A 15,088-nucleotide genomic window follows, 5' to 3' on the forward strand; every position below is an offset into this window, starting at 1 on the left:
TTTTTTTTTTTTTTTGTATTTTTTTAGTAGCATCAAGTGAACAGCAGCCGAGAGGCAAGCGAGTTCATTAGCTGGCAAAGGGTTTAATTACCTTCTCTGTTCATTTAGCGCCACTTGGCTAACGCACTGTTGAGCAGTGCAAACCGAAAACCGACTCAAACAACCTGACTTCAAGGGGGCTGGGAGGAGGAGCCAGGGGGTGGCTCTTGGCCAGGAGTGGGTTGGCCGTTAGGAGGCTGCTCGGGCTCCACCTGAGTCGTGGCAACTGCAGCCTGGGAAAATGCGTCTAAGGACTACTTTTCCTAAAGGGTACTCCTTGGGATAAAAAACAAAAAAATATATATATTAGAAACTAAAAAAAAAATAAGAAATTTAATTATATAATATTATTATTCTTATTATCAAGATCTGTTTTCTACAGAATTTTTGAAAATAAGCCATTTATTTCCTTTTATTTTCAAAATCTCTAAGACCAAACAAAATATTGTTTTAATACGATTTTAAAGATTTCTTGCTATTCTAATTAAGTAGAATTTTTAGTTTAAAAATAAAATATTACTACCATTAATTTACCAGGTATTTTAGAATCCTTTTCCCAAATATCTCTCTTCGGCAAACACAACTTTCCATGTACACAGTTAATTAAAAAAAAAAGAAAATTCCAGGAAAATAGCGGAGTGAAAATCGTAAAAAGAAGAAACTCAAAACGCAGTGGCCTCAGCTGGAAGAGGAGTATCTTGAGTCCGCTTTTCCGACTGCCCCGCTCCCCTCGGACAACTGTTTCCCACCACTCCACTCCAAGCCTCCACCTTTACAATTCTTCACAATTCTCAATTAATATGGAAGATACACCAGAAAGTGTGTTTGAAGAAAAAAAAGCTTATGGATGTTTTTTTAAAATAGTTACATACTTAATTTATTAATTAACTTATTTCTTATTTAATTTTTTTTAAGCTTTGAACTCTAATTAGTTACAGAACTTCTTACTTTAAATTTCATTATTTTATTTCTTAGAATTTAATTATTTCTGATTCCTGTATAGTTTTTTTTTACAGTGTTCTGTTTTTTTTTTTTGGGCATCCAGGAAACGGTAGCGGTAACGGTAAATCGAGAAACCCGGAATCGAGGCAACGGTAAACTGGGAACATGAAAGAAATTAGCAGCGTGACCGAAAAGGCCTAGGAAAGGTCCATCCTTCCCCCACCCGAAAAAAAAGCCGGAAAGCCAGGTCCTGGCTCGGGAAATTATCCCACCACCACCCCACGCCCCAAAACAAACCCATAACCACTTGAAGGTGTACTTATTACACCTGAGCTGCAGTTAAGTATGTTTACAAGATGTTCCGGCCCGGCAAACGGAAGTCAAAAAAATATAAAAAAAAAAAAACGAGAAGAGAAAACTCTGTAACTCGGAAAAACTCAACTCAAACTTGACTTCCGGACGGGGCGTTTATTTTTTAATAAATTTACACACAAACAGGAAGAGGAAAGGAGGCTGAAGGGGAGGCCTAGGCTGGGGTATCCTGGCGGGATGGCTGGATGGCTGGTAACCCAGTTTCCTGGTCGACTTATAAATCCTTTAACTGTCGCTCCTCGCCGCCAGTCGAAGCAAATAAATTTCCCCCAAGGGGGTAATCGACAAAATATATTCGATAAGAAATTTGTATGGCTCAAGATGATGTAATCATCGGTTTTCCTTCCGGGAGCGAGGAGGAGAAGGGAGTACTGATGGGTACTGATTTCCTAAGGATACTCATCCCAAAAAAAAGGACCACCTGCTGTTCCGTGCTTTTGTCACTCCGTGAATTGCTTCGGAGACCTATCGAGTCTCCAACGACACAAAGGTGTCGTCTGGCGGATTCGGATTCTGATTCTGGTTTCTGGATTCCTTTTTCCGGATCCTGGATATGCGGGGGGGCTAAGGATGTGGTTGTATATCAGACAGCATCCAATGACAGGGGCTGCTCCATGCACCGATTGCTTTTTAATCGATTCCATTTACAAATAAATTGCTTTGCCCGAAAGATTTATCTTTTGCCAAGTGCAGATGATAAAATAAAAGGAAACAAGGACGACTGAGGGATGCCCTTTAGTAATTATACTACTAGTGTGCTTTATAAATCCCAGTTCTATAAAAAATATGCGGATAATTCTGTCAAACATTTTTAATAGCTCTTGTACAATCTGGAAAATAATTTAGTTGCCAATTAGGACTATTTGAACTAACGATGTAGTGCTCTGGAAGGACCTCTATCCAGCCTAATGACCATACTTCTGAAACTCCCATTCCCGGTTATCCAGAGGACAGACTTGGCGGGTCTTGAGCCACCGTGAGATGCAGTGGAAGTGGAAGGCGTGGTTGCACGCCCCCCATGCCACGGTGCACTCCTCACCGGAGGAGTCCCAAGCAACAGCCTGACACTCGATGCACAGATCCATAATTTGATTCCGGCAGATCGCGCAGTTATCCACTACGATGTCCCAGGACCACAGGGCCACCGCATTCCATTTTTTAACCTCGAACCGCTTTAGGGGAGCTCCATGGCTGGGGCCTGGAAGGCATTCTAGATCCTTCGATTTCTCCAATTGCTCAGATAGCAACATGTTCTTCTGATTCTCCCTCTCCACATCCTTGTTAGTTTCTATAGCCTGCATGTCCTCCTGGCCGACTTCCGGATCTGTTTCTTCCAAGTCAACATCCATCGGTTCCACCTCGTCGGACATGGTTGGTTTTTTTCAAATTGGAGTTATGGCACAAAATTCACTAATAAAAACTTTTTGGAGGATTTTGCTTAGAAAATTTTATAAATTTGTCATAGAAAAATACTAACTACAGTTTTCTAAAAGGTGTGTGCGCTTTAAAGTCCCGTTCTTAACTGAAATTTTCAAATCATTCCCAGCCACAGGCACATCTTTTGACATTCTAGTCTAGGAACTAACTAGATTGTACAAATTATCCAAAGAAAGGCTTACACCTTGTGGGCGACAACATTTCTGTTGCCAGGACAAAATTTTTGTGGAATGCGGTACAGGGTCCATTTCCATAGCTATATCTCAGCCAATTCTCATCTGATCCTTGAGCGGAATACCTTAAGTCATTTGCAGTCATTCTGCATCAAAATCCTGGTCGGTAATATTTTTTCAAAATTTTTTTTGGGCAATTCCCGTCAGAATGCTTTAATAGGCAAGGTACCAGACCTCCATTTCTATATCTCATTCGATTTGATTCATTTTAAATTGTAGATAGTAAAAAGGTCTAAACATCGAATCAGAGAGACCTTACCTATCATGTTAGCCTTGAGGTGTTCTAAATTGGTGTTTTCAGCCATCTAGTAGTCTTGGAGCTAGGGTCACTCAAAAACTAAACCCTTGGCAGAGAACGACAGTAATATTTCACTTCCAACCGAGAACGCAAAGCGACAACATCTTCTGAAACCAACTCTAGTAAGTATTTTAATAACATTTTTTAACCAAAAAATATTTTTATTCAAAGAAATATATATATGTTTTCATTTTATTTTATTTATTTTGATAAAAGTTTAATTTAATTTATGTTTATTTTATACAGCCATACCAAAGAACGGAAACCGAAATTAATCCCGAATAGAACCATGGAGAACGACCAGATTGAGCTAATGGAGGTGGATTCTATTGAGGTTGACCTGAAAGAGATTGAACAGGGAGCCGAAAAGGCTGATGATGGCAAGAAGGACGAGGAGGAGCCATCGGAGAACAAGGAGGACTCCACCCAGGATGCAGGTCCGAACCAAGGAGCTCCTGTTAAGCGCTTCGAGGTCAAGAAGTGGAATGCTGTGGCCCTGTGGTCGTGGGACATTGTCGTGGATAACTGCGCGATCTGCCGGAATCATATCATGGATCTGTGTATCGAGTGCCAGGCCAACCAGGCCGCGATCCCCACCGAGGAGTGCACCGTGGCCTGGGGTACATGCAACCATGCATTCCATTTCCACTGCATCTCGCGGTGGCTGAAGACCCGACAGGTGTGCCCGTTGGATAACCGTGAGTGGGAGTTCCAGAAGTACGGGCACTAGGCCGCATCTATGGAGTCCTATGATATATTGAATTTGTTATTTTTTAGTTCAGTATTAAATTTTTTGTTTCAACTTAAAACTAGAAGGTTCAGATAGCCCTCCTTACTTTGTCTTAAGAGTTCCTTAAAGAATCATTAAACCTCCATTATCCAGTCAGTTTTTCCCTGTTTTCCTTAGATTTTTGTTGTGTATTTTATAAGGACTAGCCAGTATCTGGGAAGTAATGACGAGAGGTCCACCTGCCTGCTTTATGGCGCAACTGACGTCATAAAATCCTCAGACAATGCGGAAGAACTTCTCGAGATTTGGACTTGGCGCTCTTAATGAACTTTTCCCGGGGAATAAATTGGAAGGAGGATTAGAAAAAAGCGAGAGTGGTGGGGGAATGGATTTCCCTTTACTTTCACTTTCGTTTTTACGACCATGCAACATGTGCCCCAAGAAAATGAAATGAAGGGGAGGCTTCCTCATCGATTTGGATCCTTTTTCTTTTTTTTGGTCACCGAGACGTTGCCTACTTTCCCTCCATCATTTCGTTCTGGGGATGTCCTGGCGGAGCGGGAAGAGTGGGTAATGGAGTTATATTACCATAGATGGGCCACCACGCACTTAGCCCTGATGATGGCGCGCAGGAAAAAATAACAATAATAATTCGAAAATTATGAAAGCTATAAACGCATAAATTTTCTGACGAGCCGCAACCATCGCCATTATATACGACATTTTAATAATTTTCCACACGCCGCCGTCTCGTCGAAACTTTTTCCAGCTCTGATTGGAGGTTAGGGGTGTGGCACGGGGCAGGGGGTTGGAAAAACCTTATAAAGGGGGGAAAACGCACACATACACACTGGAGGAAAATATTAATTAATATTATATTCTTGTAATATAAAGGTTTTATTTTGAACTTCCTTGTACTCTCTGATCTCGTACAGCGCTTCTCTCAGCCGTACGATATGTGGCAGCTCCCCTCGGTCGTTTAAGCGGGAAGTAGCAGTAGTACCCTCCTGTTTTTCTCAGTGCCTGAACACTAAGTAGACGCAGACAGACAGAGATATAGACAGAGCCATAAAATGCCTACGAGGAGAAAGCGCGAAACACTATATAAAAATTCATAATGCAAACATAAATTTTCATTTGAATATTTCGCTGTCTTGTTCTTGGCGAAAATCCTGTTTTGCTATCGCGGCTCGTCCTTGCTCCTTTCGCTTTTTCGCTTTTCCAATAAATGGGTCCTGACTGCCTGGCAGCCAGGCTCTGCCTGCATTAGGCTGGCAAAAGGATAGCAAGGATGCCAGGATACTAGTAGTATCGCTCCCCCCATCTACGTCCATGGTGGCAATCATATTTTTGGTGTTGTAAACATTTTCCAGTCGACATCATATGAATTATGGGGGTCGTACCGCGAAAAGCTTTTATAATCGCGCTCAAATCGCGCAAAGAGTGAAAAAAAAACATACACTCCCACACCAAATGAAAGTATGTACATGCAACAGACAACCCGCCCCCTCCCCCCTTTTTTGCAACGCCCCTGGCAGATACATATATAAATACTGATATATATGTTAGCTGCAAATGCCCGAAATATGTTTGCATTCCGCGGTTTGACAAGTTAATGCGAATCTGGCTGCGGGGTAAGTCAGCGGAAAATGTTGCGAAATGTATCTGAGATCTGAGGGGTGGAGGGGTAGGGGGGGATACAACATCCGTCGGATAGTTGGCCAAGTAACAGATACACAGATACATTAGTTGTGGGTTGTGTTGTGGGTGGCTGCTGCGGAGTTACGCCACTTGATCCCACTTTAAATTGCTGCCGAGTCACTTCCTTGAGAGTTACAGGATTTAAATTTTACAAGACAAGGGGGGTATATTATTCAAATGATTGGGTTTAGTTCTTCCGGGGAGTACCTTAACTAAAAGTAATTTTTATTTCAAAATTATAGTGCTATATAGATGTAAAAGGATATATTTCAAAGAGGTTCTACAGATATTCAATTAGAAGTTGTTCTAACTATTTTATTTCAGAACTCAAGCCTTACTTATCTTACTCAAGATTAAAAATAAAAAAAAACCTGATCCCTCTGATTTAAATGCCAACTGATGGCCAGCGTCTGGGTGTCATCACACCCATTCGTTTATCCTGGGTATGAGCGGGGAATTAGCATTCATGGAGCTCCCTTATCGCCTCCTGCGGGCTCTAATTGACTGCCCACACATACTCCTGGACTCCTGGACTTCCCCGACTGGGGAGCCACTCCAGAGTTGACAAATGGCCGGCACGCCCTGGTGAAAATCTGGGCGAGGATGGGAGCTCTGGCGACCAACAAGTGAAATTGATGACTGGCCATCAATTTGCCTGCCGGAGTGGCCGACGCTGGCGCCGCGCAATTGCCCCGCCCACGTGACCTTGCCGCCCATCAGCTACATGCCAATAAATGGTCATCCCCACCCCCTCCCAAAAAGGGTGGTGGTGGTGGAGTAACTCTTTTTCGATGGCATCCCTTTTTGGTAATACTCTAGATAAAGGGGTTTTATTTCTATTATTATAGTTGTTATGGTTATTTATTATTAATAATTAATTAATAATAATTAATTTATTATTATTATTGTTTCAAATATAATATTTTTTATTTTATTATCTAATTAATATTTTAAACTAATATTTAAGCCTCATAGTTAAGCCTAAATCCCTTAAAGAACATCTAAGAACTATTTCCGTCGATAGTCTTTAATGTTAGCTTACAGCCTGTTTAATAAAAATTTCAAATAAATATAAAAATGTCTAAAAAATAATATATTTTTCTATAAATATTTAAAATAAATCTCACAGTTCCTTAACAATAAATTTTTAAGCCAAAAAGAGTATCAGAGATTTGATTTCAGAAGCCAAATCGAATACTGGCACGCGGTCAACAGTCGAAAGTCACGTTGGCATGCATGTAAAATAATCTGAAAGGCATTGCTCTTCCTGGGAGGTGGTGAAAGTGGGTGAAAGGCGGGTGAAAGGGCCTGCAAGGGTTTCGATTCGATTCTGGTTCTCAGTGCCCCGCAAAACACGCCACAGGAATTATTAATGGATCCCTGTCGCTATCCCAACTGGACTTCATCTCGATGGTTTTTGCGGTCAAATTTTTGTATAGGTTGGAGGCTGGCGGTCTGAATATTGAGGGTTAAGGGTCTGTAGTTTGGGGCTTGAGGGTTGGAGGTTGGAGGTTTTGCTGTGCCGGCTGTGATTGATTTCGAATCGTTTTTCAATTGGCAGACCACAGGCCGACATCTGTCCGGGGCAACCCCGGGGATCCCCGCTCCGATTGGGGTTATTCTGGCTATTTGCATTTGACAAATTGTTTGCTTGTAAAGTCAAAAATCCAGGGGTATGAAAAACACATTTATTTCACTGATATCGTTCTATCTATATCGTTTGTTTTCCTCCTTTTTTTTTTTGTTGGTGGTTTATTCCACGGTAATTACTCAAAGAGCGCAATTTTGGCGGCGTTTATTTTTCGGGGAGTCAAGTGAATAGTCGGGAATGGCTCTATTTTTTTTTTGGTAATGTTGTGTAAGTTAATATCCTGTTTGTTATTGCCGCGACCAACGCCATTATATTTACAAACATATCTATATATTTTGAAATATACCTACATGCAACATGCAGACCTGGCTCTGATGAATTGATTAAACAATTTCCTACCCTCGTCTCCGGTTGGTTTTTTCCTGCGAGGGGTACTTTCTGGGGTGGCGAGGTATATCACATTTGTGAAGGGTTTACGATGGAAAAGCAAATGAAAAAGGTTACAAAAATATTATAGAAAATAGGTAACTTAATAAGATAATAAAAATTTCAAACTATATTTTAGAGCATTTTTATAATATTTTTTATCCAAGAATATCCCAAGAATTATGTAGTTTGTATAGGAATGGAAGATTACTGTGTCATACATTAACATATATTTTCACATTAACAAATAAGAATATTCTAAAGATATAAATATAGTATAAATAATTTATAAACTGATCTGGAGAAAGGCCCTAAAAGTTAACCTTTTAAAAAAGGCTTAATAATAATTCAGATATCAAGATTAAAAGTTAGATTATTTTTTACTCAAAATATTTGTTTCAAGAACGTTTAATTAATTATATAATAAGTTGTAAAATTATACAATAAAGTTAACTATTTTTCCAAGCACTGCCAGGTATCTGTGAGTCCAAAAACCGAAACTACAATTTTTTATTTGGTTCTGAATGCGGCAAAGACGTCAAACGTTGCAGGACAAGGCCAAGGGGCTGGCAAGTGGGCGGTTAAGGTAGGCGTGGCTGGGGGCAGAGGGCCATGGGGCAGGGAGCATCGTTGGCATTGGCAACAAATCACTTTAGTTGTGCGTGATAAATTGAGTTGTTGTGTTTTGCGTTAATTGGGGCAATTTCCAGCGAATCTAAAAGCGGCATAAAGGGGCAACTGCCACTAGCTGGGCCCCTGCTCCTGATCCTGCTCCTGCTTCTGCTCCTGCCCCACACTCATACACATATGTGAGACGTGCCAGAGTCGAAAATTAATATTGTAACAGAATCCAAGAGCAGGCGGAGGGCAGGAGAAGGGGCAGCTGACCAACGTCAAAAAGCTGACCGCCATACTAAGAAGGCCGGACCACACGGCGCGTGTCAAATGTCAGCCAAAAAAGTCACAGGATAACGAAAAAAAAACAAAAAAAAAAAAAAACAAAAATAAAGAGACAAAAAATCAGAAAGGACAGCCAGGATAAAAGTACCGCTATGCCGGTCACGTCGCACGTTCAAAATGCCACAGATGTCAGCGATGGCGCAACAAGATGCCAGAGGCACTGAGAGAAAATCAATCCCTATTGGGGTGATTAAATATTTTTAAATTTTTTTTCTCTTGAAAATACAATCTTATACTTATTCTGTCCTAACTCCAAATATATATTTATAGCTAGACTTTTTCTTCCAGTGCCTTGAAGCGCTGAAATCTGTGATCTGTTGATGAGATTGTGTCACAGCCGCCAGTTGACGGGAGACGAGCGACAGCTTAACTAAGGTTAAGCCCTGGGTTAGCCAGCTCCTCCCCCCCTCCCAATCCCTCACAGGACCAAAGTCCTGCACACACACACCCATACCAATACCCATACCACAGCACATACTCCACAGGAAGCAGAGGTTTGAGTGTCAATGACAAGAGTACTTAAGAGATTTTCACATCGTTACAAAGAGAATTGGGATAGAAATTAAAATTAATGCTTTCATTCTTTCGGCCCTTATTTACTTTGGCCACCCCGACCTCCCCTATTTCGTCCTTTATTTATTCATTCTCCCCAGGATTTTTTCCTGTTTTCAGGACCACAAAGAGGTCAACGGAATGCGAGGCTTTTTTTTGGTAGGTATTGGGCTCAAAAGCTGGACTAAATTGGTAGCACAAAGATGTAAGAATGCTTTTATGAAAGGATTGCTCCTTTTTTGAAACAAAAAAAGTATTAATTTGGAAAATATTTAGAAAATTTAACAAAATAAGTGAGGTATATTTTCTCAAGGGTCTCCTTTCTGTTTGCTAATCAGAAGTATCTATAATTTTAATATTTAATATTTATTATACTCCCTTAAAATAGCTTCAATAAATATTTGGAAACTCTTCCCTAAACCCTTTTTATTTCGCTGATTATCCTGTAATCGTGGGTCTGTCGGAAAAAGGAGTTTCACCTCCAAAAACCGAAACCCCAGAAACCTGAAACCCAACCAATTGGCAAATTTGATGCACAGACACAGTCGTCCAAAAGCGCCAAAAAACCGCAATTCGGCAGAAAGTCCTGGCAGCAGCAGCCTCACAGCATCCTTCCACTATTTGCCTTTTGAGTGGAAAATTTTGGAAACGATCAGGACATAAGCCACAACCACATAATAGAGTTTTATTTATATGCCACCGCCGGAGAGAGTCCTTGTTGGTGGAAAAAATGGGAGAAAGGGTGGCAGGGGGGCAGTGCAGACAACAGGATTAAAAAGCGCTCGCAAAATTGGCAACATGTTTAATAATTATATTTTGTGAATGTGCTTTTGTTATGCGGATGTGGATGAGGATGCTGGATAAGGAGGATACTGGAGTGGAGGACGAAAACCTGGAGACAAGGCAAATATGTTTTTTGACAAAACACAGAAGCACACATGTTGACACCCCCACCTTCTCGAATTGAAGTCCTCCTACCTCCATATCCTCGTGTCCTCATTCCCCACAGAAATCCCCTTTTCGAATGGCATAAAACAACCGCAGCACCGCAACAGCAAGATCTTAAACAGGAAGTACACTCAAAAAAATTATTTATGGTTTTCTTTTTAACTTTCAACTATTTTTAGTTTTTTTTGGCAATACTATGATCATTAAAACCAATAGAAACTTAATTTTAGCATTTAAGCAGTATTTAGAAGCAAAAGAATAATTTTTGAAAGATTGCCATTTTTTATAATTCGCAACCGGTTCTGGCTGAGACTATATAAGGCGACCCGATCGGGTGAAGAATTTTTTTTCGAAATTAAAAAAAAATTTATTTAAAATGTTTTAAATATTCTTTTATGACTTTTAATAACGGTAAATATTTTAGATTGCTTGTAGTATTTAAAAAATTATAAATTTTTCTTGAAAAAGTCAGTTTTTAAAATTTTGTCAGTGTTGTCCTCTTTTTTTTTTTTGGCTACCTGAGTGACAAGCGCCTTATCATTAAGGTAAGCAGGATTCGCAGGACCTGAAGCTGGATGATAAGAGGGGAAGAGGGAGGAGGGAGGGCTGCCACAGGAGCAGCAGTTGTCATCGTCATCATCATCATCATCACGCTGGCGTCAACAACCTCGAAAATTCGTTGTCGTTGTCGTTGTTGTCTGTTGTCTGTTGTCTGAGTTGCCGCTTTTGTCACAGACGTTGCCAACAACCCAAAAAACCAAAAAAGAAAGCCCAAAATCACACACACATACCCACTCATATAGACACACCTGCAACATGAGGCACTAAGACACACGTGTGGCACTTATGCAAAAAAGGTAAAAACAACAATCGACGTGCCGCTTTGACAATGCCAGACGCTTCCCATCAGTGTCCTGAGTGTAGGTGTGTGTGTCTGGGTGTGTGTGTGTGTCATGTGACTGATGAGCGACATGTGTAGCATTCTACACTGAACAAAATTCTACTAAAATATATGATTTAACAAGCCTTAAACAAAGGGCTTGAAGAAAGTAATATTTAAATACAATTTATTGTTGCTTTATCACTATTTGATTTGCTTTTTTATATTTTTATTAAATTATATTTGTTTTATATTTTATGATTCTATTTTTCAGTGCCCTTTCGAAGCTTCAAAGTTGCAACGTAAATTCCAGTTCGGGCCATATCTCATCCCTGTATTGGCCATTGGGGTGTTGTTATCGAAAGTCCAACAAAAACGGCAGCACAGCAGACTAAATAAAATTAAAATAAGACTATAAAAAATTAAGGCATAAAGGTAGGTGAAAAATGAACATTTAAAAGGCTGGCAAAAGGATAATTTTGCTAAGATTTGTTCGGGTTTAATTAAATAAAGGATAGTCAGGAAAATAAAAAAAGAAAATTATTAATAAATTTTCCAAAATATAGATATAAATATAATGGAATATATAGACTTTTAGAAAATATCTTTAAAAAATGACTGGCTTCTAAAACTACTTCCCATCTTGCATAATACATTTTAGAGCTCTTCCCCCAATCCAAAAACCAAGTAAATAAAATAGTTAACAACTGTGAGTTAATGAAACCTCCCCCCTTAAACAAAAAAAACCATCAGAGTTTACTTTAAAAAGTGATTTTTTTCGAAAAGGAGTGAGAGAAAATCCATCACCGGGCAACACTCAAAATTCCACACATGTTTTCATTTCGATTTTTTCATCACAGCCGATGACCATTTTGAAAAAACCGAAAAATAAATAAAATAAAAGTAGAACAAAAGTGAAGAAAAAATCAGTAAGAGAATGAGGGGGTCGAAAATTGAAAACTTGGAAGGGAATTGTGCAAACATATTGTGTTTGGCTCTATTTTGGAAGCAAGACCGTGTTATTTGCTTTTGGCTTCTGTCTATTTGGTGGCTTTATTGCCAATAAATCAGAATTTATTCGCAACAAACAAACGAATTAAAATGTTCGATAAATATTTTGAAGAGCCCAAGAGCCACACGACCCCTTAGTTGCCATTTTTGGCCATTAAGTTGCCAATAAGTCTGGCCCTTTTAGCCTTATCGCACACACTCACACCCATCGGACACATATTCACTTTGAACGCATCCTCCCAGTTACGTGATTCGAATTTTTGTGGCACTCTTAACTGGCTAACAGAAGCAAAACAAAAAAAAAATAAATAAAATAAATACAAAATAAAATAAAGACAGATAGGGTGCCGGGCAAAAATCTATTAAAAAATTATAGGTTAATACGTTGCAATTTATGGAGCGATGAAAGTTGTTTCCAAACAAATTGTCCACACGTGAGACAATCAAAGTGGCATAAACCAGCCCAGCAAAATATAATAAAAAAATGTACAGGAGAAAGGTGTATTTTGGTTTAGGGGAAGATTATATACTCTTAAAAGATAAATGGTCTTAGAAAGAATATAATATGGTATAGGATATAGTACACCGATTTTATCCATTTTTTTTTTAATATAATTGAAACAAGTTTTACTAAGATGTGTATTTCAGATAAATTTCAGGTAAATAGCTTTAAAACTTCAAGAGTTATTATCAAAAATCACAGATTAGCCAGACAGAAGCCAGATTAGAACCCGGACAAAGCTTCTAGAGACTCTTAAGATAATCCTGATAAAAAATAAAAATTCCAACTCTAGCCACATTATTTTTATACCTTTTAAAATAGTTATAATACCCTTTCCAAGAGTATCTAGAAAATCCAGAGTATCTGCCAGATACAAGCTAGTTGCGTTCCATTCCCCATCGATGATTTGTTTTGGTCTGAGGCACTTTTCGGCTCTAACGTATGCGTCCCCAGGGCACCATCGATAACCTTGGGCACTATGGGATAAGCGGGGCGACGTTCCAAGGGGCAGAATGACAAAAATTCGAAAATTCCATTTATGTGAAAGAGAGAAAAACACTGAACATCCAGCACCCAACATCCAACAGCCAGAACCAATACCAGATAAATGCAAATTTTGTATAAATATATTTTTTTCTGGCAGACACATTTTGGCAATGCGACGACTCCCCCAAACCCGAAGTTGGCATTATATTTGCAACTTTATTGTATCGACATTTGCCCCAAAAGCTGCCAGACGAGGGCTATATAAGCCATTCATTAGAAATTGTAATACTCTTTAGTTAGACTCTGAATTTCTAGACTCTAGAGCTTCTAAAGGAAGTGCTTCTACCTTTAAACTGATATCTAATGTTAAGCTGTAAAAAAAAATATTAAAAAATTAATACTAAAGCACAATAAAATGTAAAATAATTAAATTGAAAAATAGAAAATTGCAAAAACTTTACAGACCATTTAAGGCCAGCTTCCTTTGTTCGTTTATGGGGCCCGAAGCCATTTAAAAACTCTTCATTAAACGTATGAAATATTTCCGCTCGCTTGACCGGATATTGAGGGGCAGGATCCCCCCTTTTCCATCCTCTACCCTCCCTCTATTAATTTTAGAAATCGGTCTAATATACCCAACGGAACAACAACAATAAAAAAAAATCATATAATAGCTGAAAGAAATTCGAACGCCCCAACAATCGATGCTCCGCCGGAGTGCCTGACTGATGGCCACTAATTAACTAAGCCGGGGTCTTGCTCCGGTTTCTCACTCCGGGCTAACGGGGGACTCCGGGGTCCTTCTGGGTATCGAGTTCGGGTTCGGGTTGGACTCCGCCAAGGCAAACAAATTGCTGACATTGAGCTGACCCCCCGAGTTGATTTCATTGGGTTTCGGTGTTTTTTTGGCGTGGGAACCACTTGAAAATCAAATCAAGCGTTCAACTGTAAATCACAATAAATAATAAAAAGCAAAAACAACAACACAAGCAGAAGCAGAAGGGAGAAAAAAAAAGAAAGAAAAGAAACACAAACACACACACACATAGAGAGTCAGGACATCATCGATACACGGGAATGCTTTACATGGACACCCCATCATATTTTTCACTTCATTGTGTTTCCGGCGAATGACGACGACGACTACGGCGGAGTCTATGGCTCCGGCGACGAGTCAATTCACGGATAGAAGCCCATCCCTTCCGATAATTTTGTTGTTTGCCCGTCGCTTTTGTCAAATGTCGAGTGTGTCCAGCAGCGAAAGGAGCAACGTTATGGCGGAGAAAGTATGGAAAGCGGGGAAAGCGATGAAAGCTAGCATAAAGTTGCACAATACAAGTCAACTGCATGAAGGATATACAAGCATATACAGCCAGGAACACATTTTAGAGCGAAATCTTTAAAACGCCCTTAAAAGTAGGCAATGGTTTTTACTCAAACGCTTTAAATCCTTTCAAGGAAGTGATTCTAGTTATTAACCTTGGAAAATATATGAATATTTCTACAGAATAAAACCCAGAAAAAAAGTGAATGACGTAATCTCTGACTCATACCAAAAATATTTTTAGGAAAAACATCAGCTGGCTAGGTTCAAATTCCTGGCTAGAATATTGACCACTTGGCTGCTCCTGCTTCCGAATCATTTTTTTTCTTGGGGATATATCCATACAATTGGTTCGAATTCCAAGGACCACAAAATCCTCACACATTCGCCAACAACTCGTTGTATTTTTGTTATTTTCCAGAGATTTCATTGTTCAGCCCCCGCACTCCCGCTGCAGAGAAAGGGTGGCCAGGACATTTTGGCCAAGACCCACAACCCTCATGAGAGCTTATGCAATCGCTGCGTAATAAGACGGAAATAATTTGTATTGTTCGACTCGGATCCTTCGTCCTTTGTATTCCTTTTGTTGGCGGCAATTCTCGCTGGCAAACACAGTGCCATAATCCCCCTTATTTTTCCTCCAAAATCTCTATATT

General features: G+C 39.6%; 2 protein-coding genes and 1 long non-coding RNA gene across 4 annotated transcripts; 2 read left to right on the top strand and 1 right to left on the bottom strand.

The window, feature by feature from the left end:
• Window positions 1-2,151: 2,151 nt before the first annotated feature.
• On the bottom strand, window positions 2,152-2,919 carry LOC6503463 (E3 ubiquitin-protein ligase RBX1). The gene is made up of 2 exons (XM_001964293.4): window positions 2,831-2,919; window positions 2,152-2,773 (listed from the first exon to the last, which is right to left on the bottom strand). Exon 2 carries the CDS (start codon window positions 2,721-2,723, stop codon window positions 2,259-2,261), a length of 465 nt encoding a protein of 154 aa, XP_001964329.1. The 5' UTR covers window positions 2,724-2,773; window positions 2,831-2,919; the 3' UTR covers window positions 2,152-2,258.
• Window positions 2,920-3,288: 369 nt separating this feature from the next.
• On the top strand, window positions 3,289-4,208 carry LOC6504177 (E3 ubiquitin-protein ligase RBX1). The gene is made up of 2 exons (XM_001964294.4): window positions 3,289-3,443; window positions 3,568-4,208. The coding sequence occupies exon 2, from the start codon at window positions 3,611-3,613 to the stop codon at window positions 4,049-4,051; it is 441 nt and encodes a 146-aa protein (XP_001964330.1). The 5' UTR covers window positions 3,289-3,443; window positions 3,568-3,610; the 3' UTR covers window positions 4,052-4,208.
• A 6,381-nt stretch (window positions 4,209-10,589) lies between these two features.
• LOC116655292 lies at window positions 10,590-13,508 on the top strand. 2 transcript variants are annotated; one of them, XR_006507620.1, is made up of 3 exons: window positions 10,590-10,640; window positions 11,384-11,544; window positions 13,266-13,508. It is a non-coding gene; the product is annotated as an uncharacterized LOC116655292 (long non-coding RNA). The 2 variants fall into 2 exon arrangements; XR_004310425.2 differs by lacking the exon at window positions 10,590-10,640 and adding an exon at window positions 10,719-10,774.
• Window positions 13,509-15,088: the final 1,580 nt, after the last annotated feature.

This window comes from Drosophila ananassae, chromosome XL (genome assembly GCF_017639315.1).
Source record: "Drosophila ananassae strain 14024-0371.13 chromosome XL, ASM1763931v2, whole genome shotgun sequence".
NCBI lineage: Eukaryota > Metazoa > Arthropoda > Insecta > Diptera > Drosophilidae > Drosophila > Drosophila ananassae.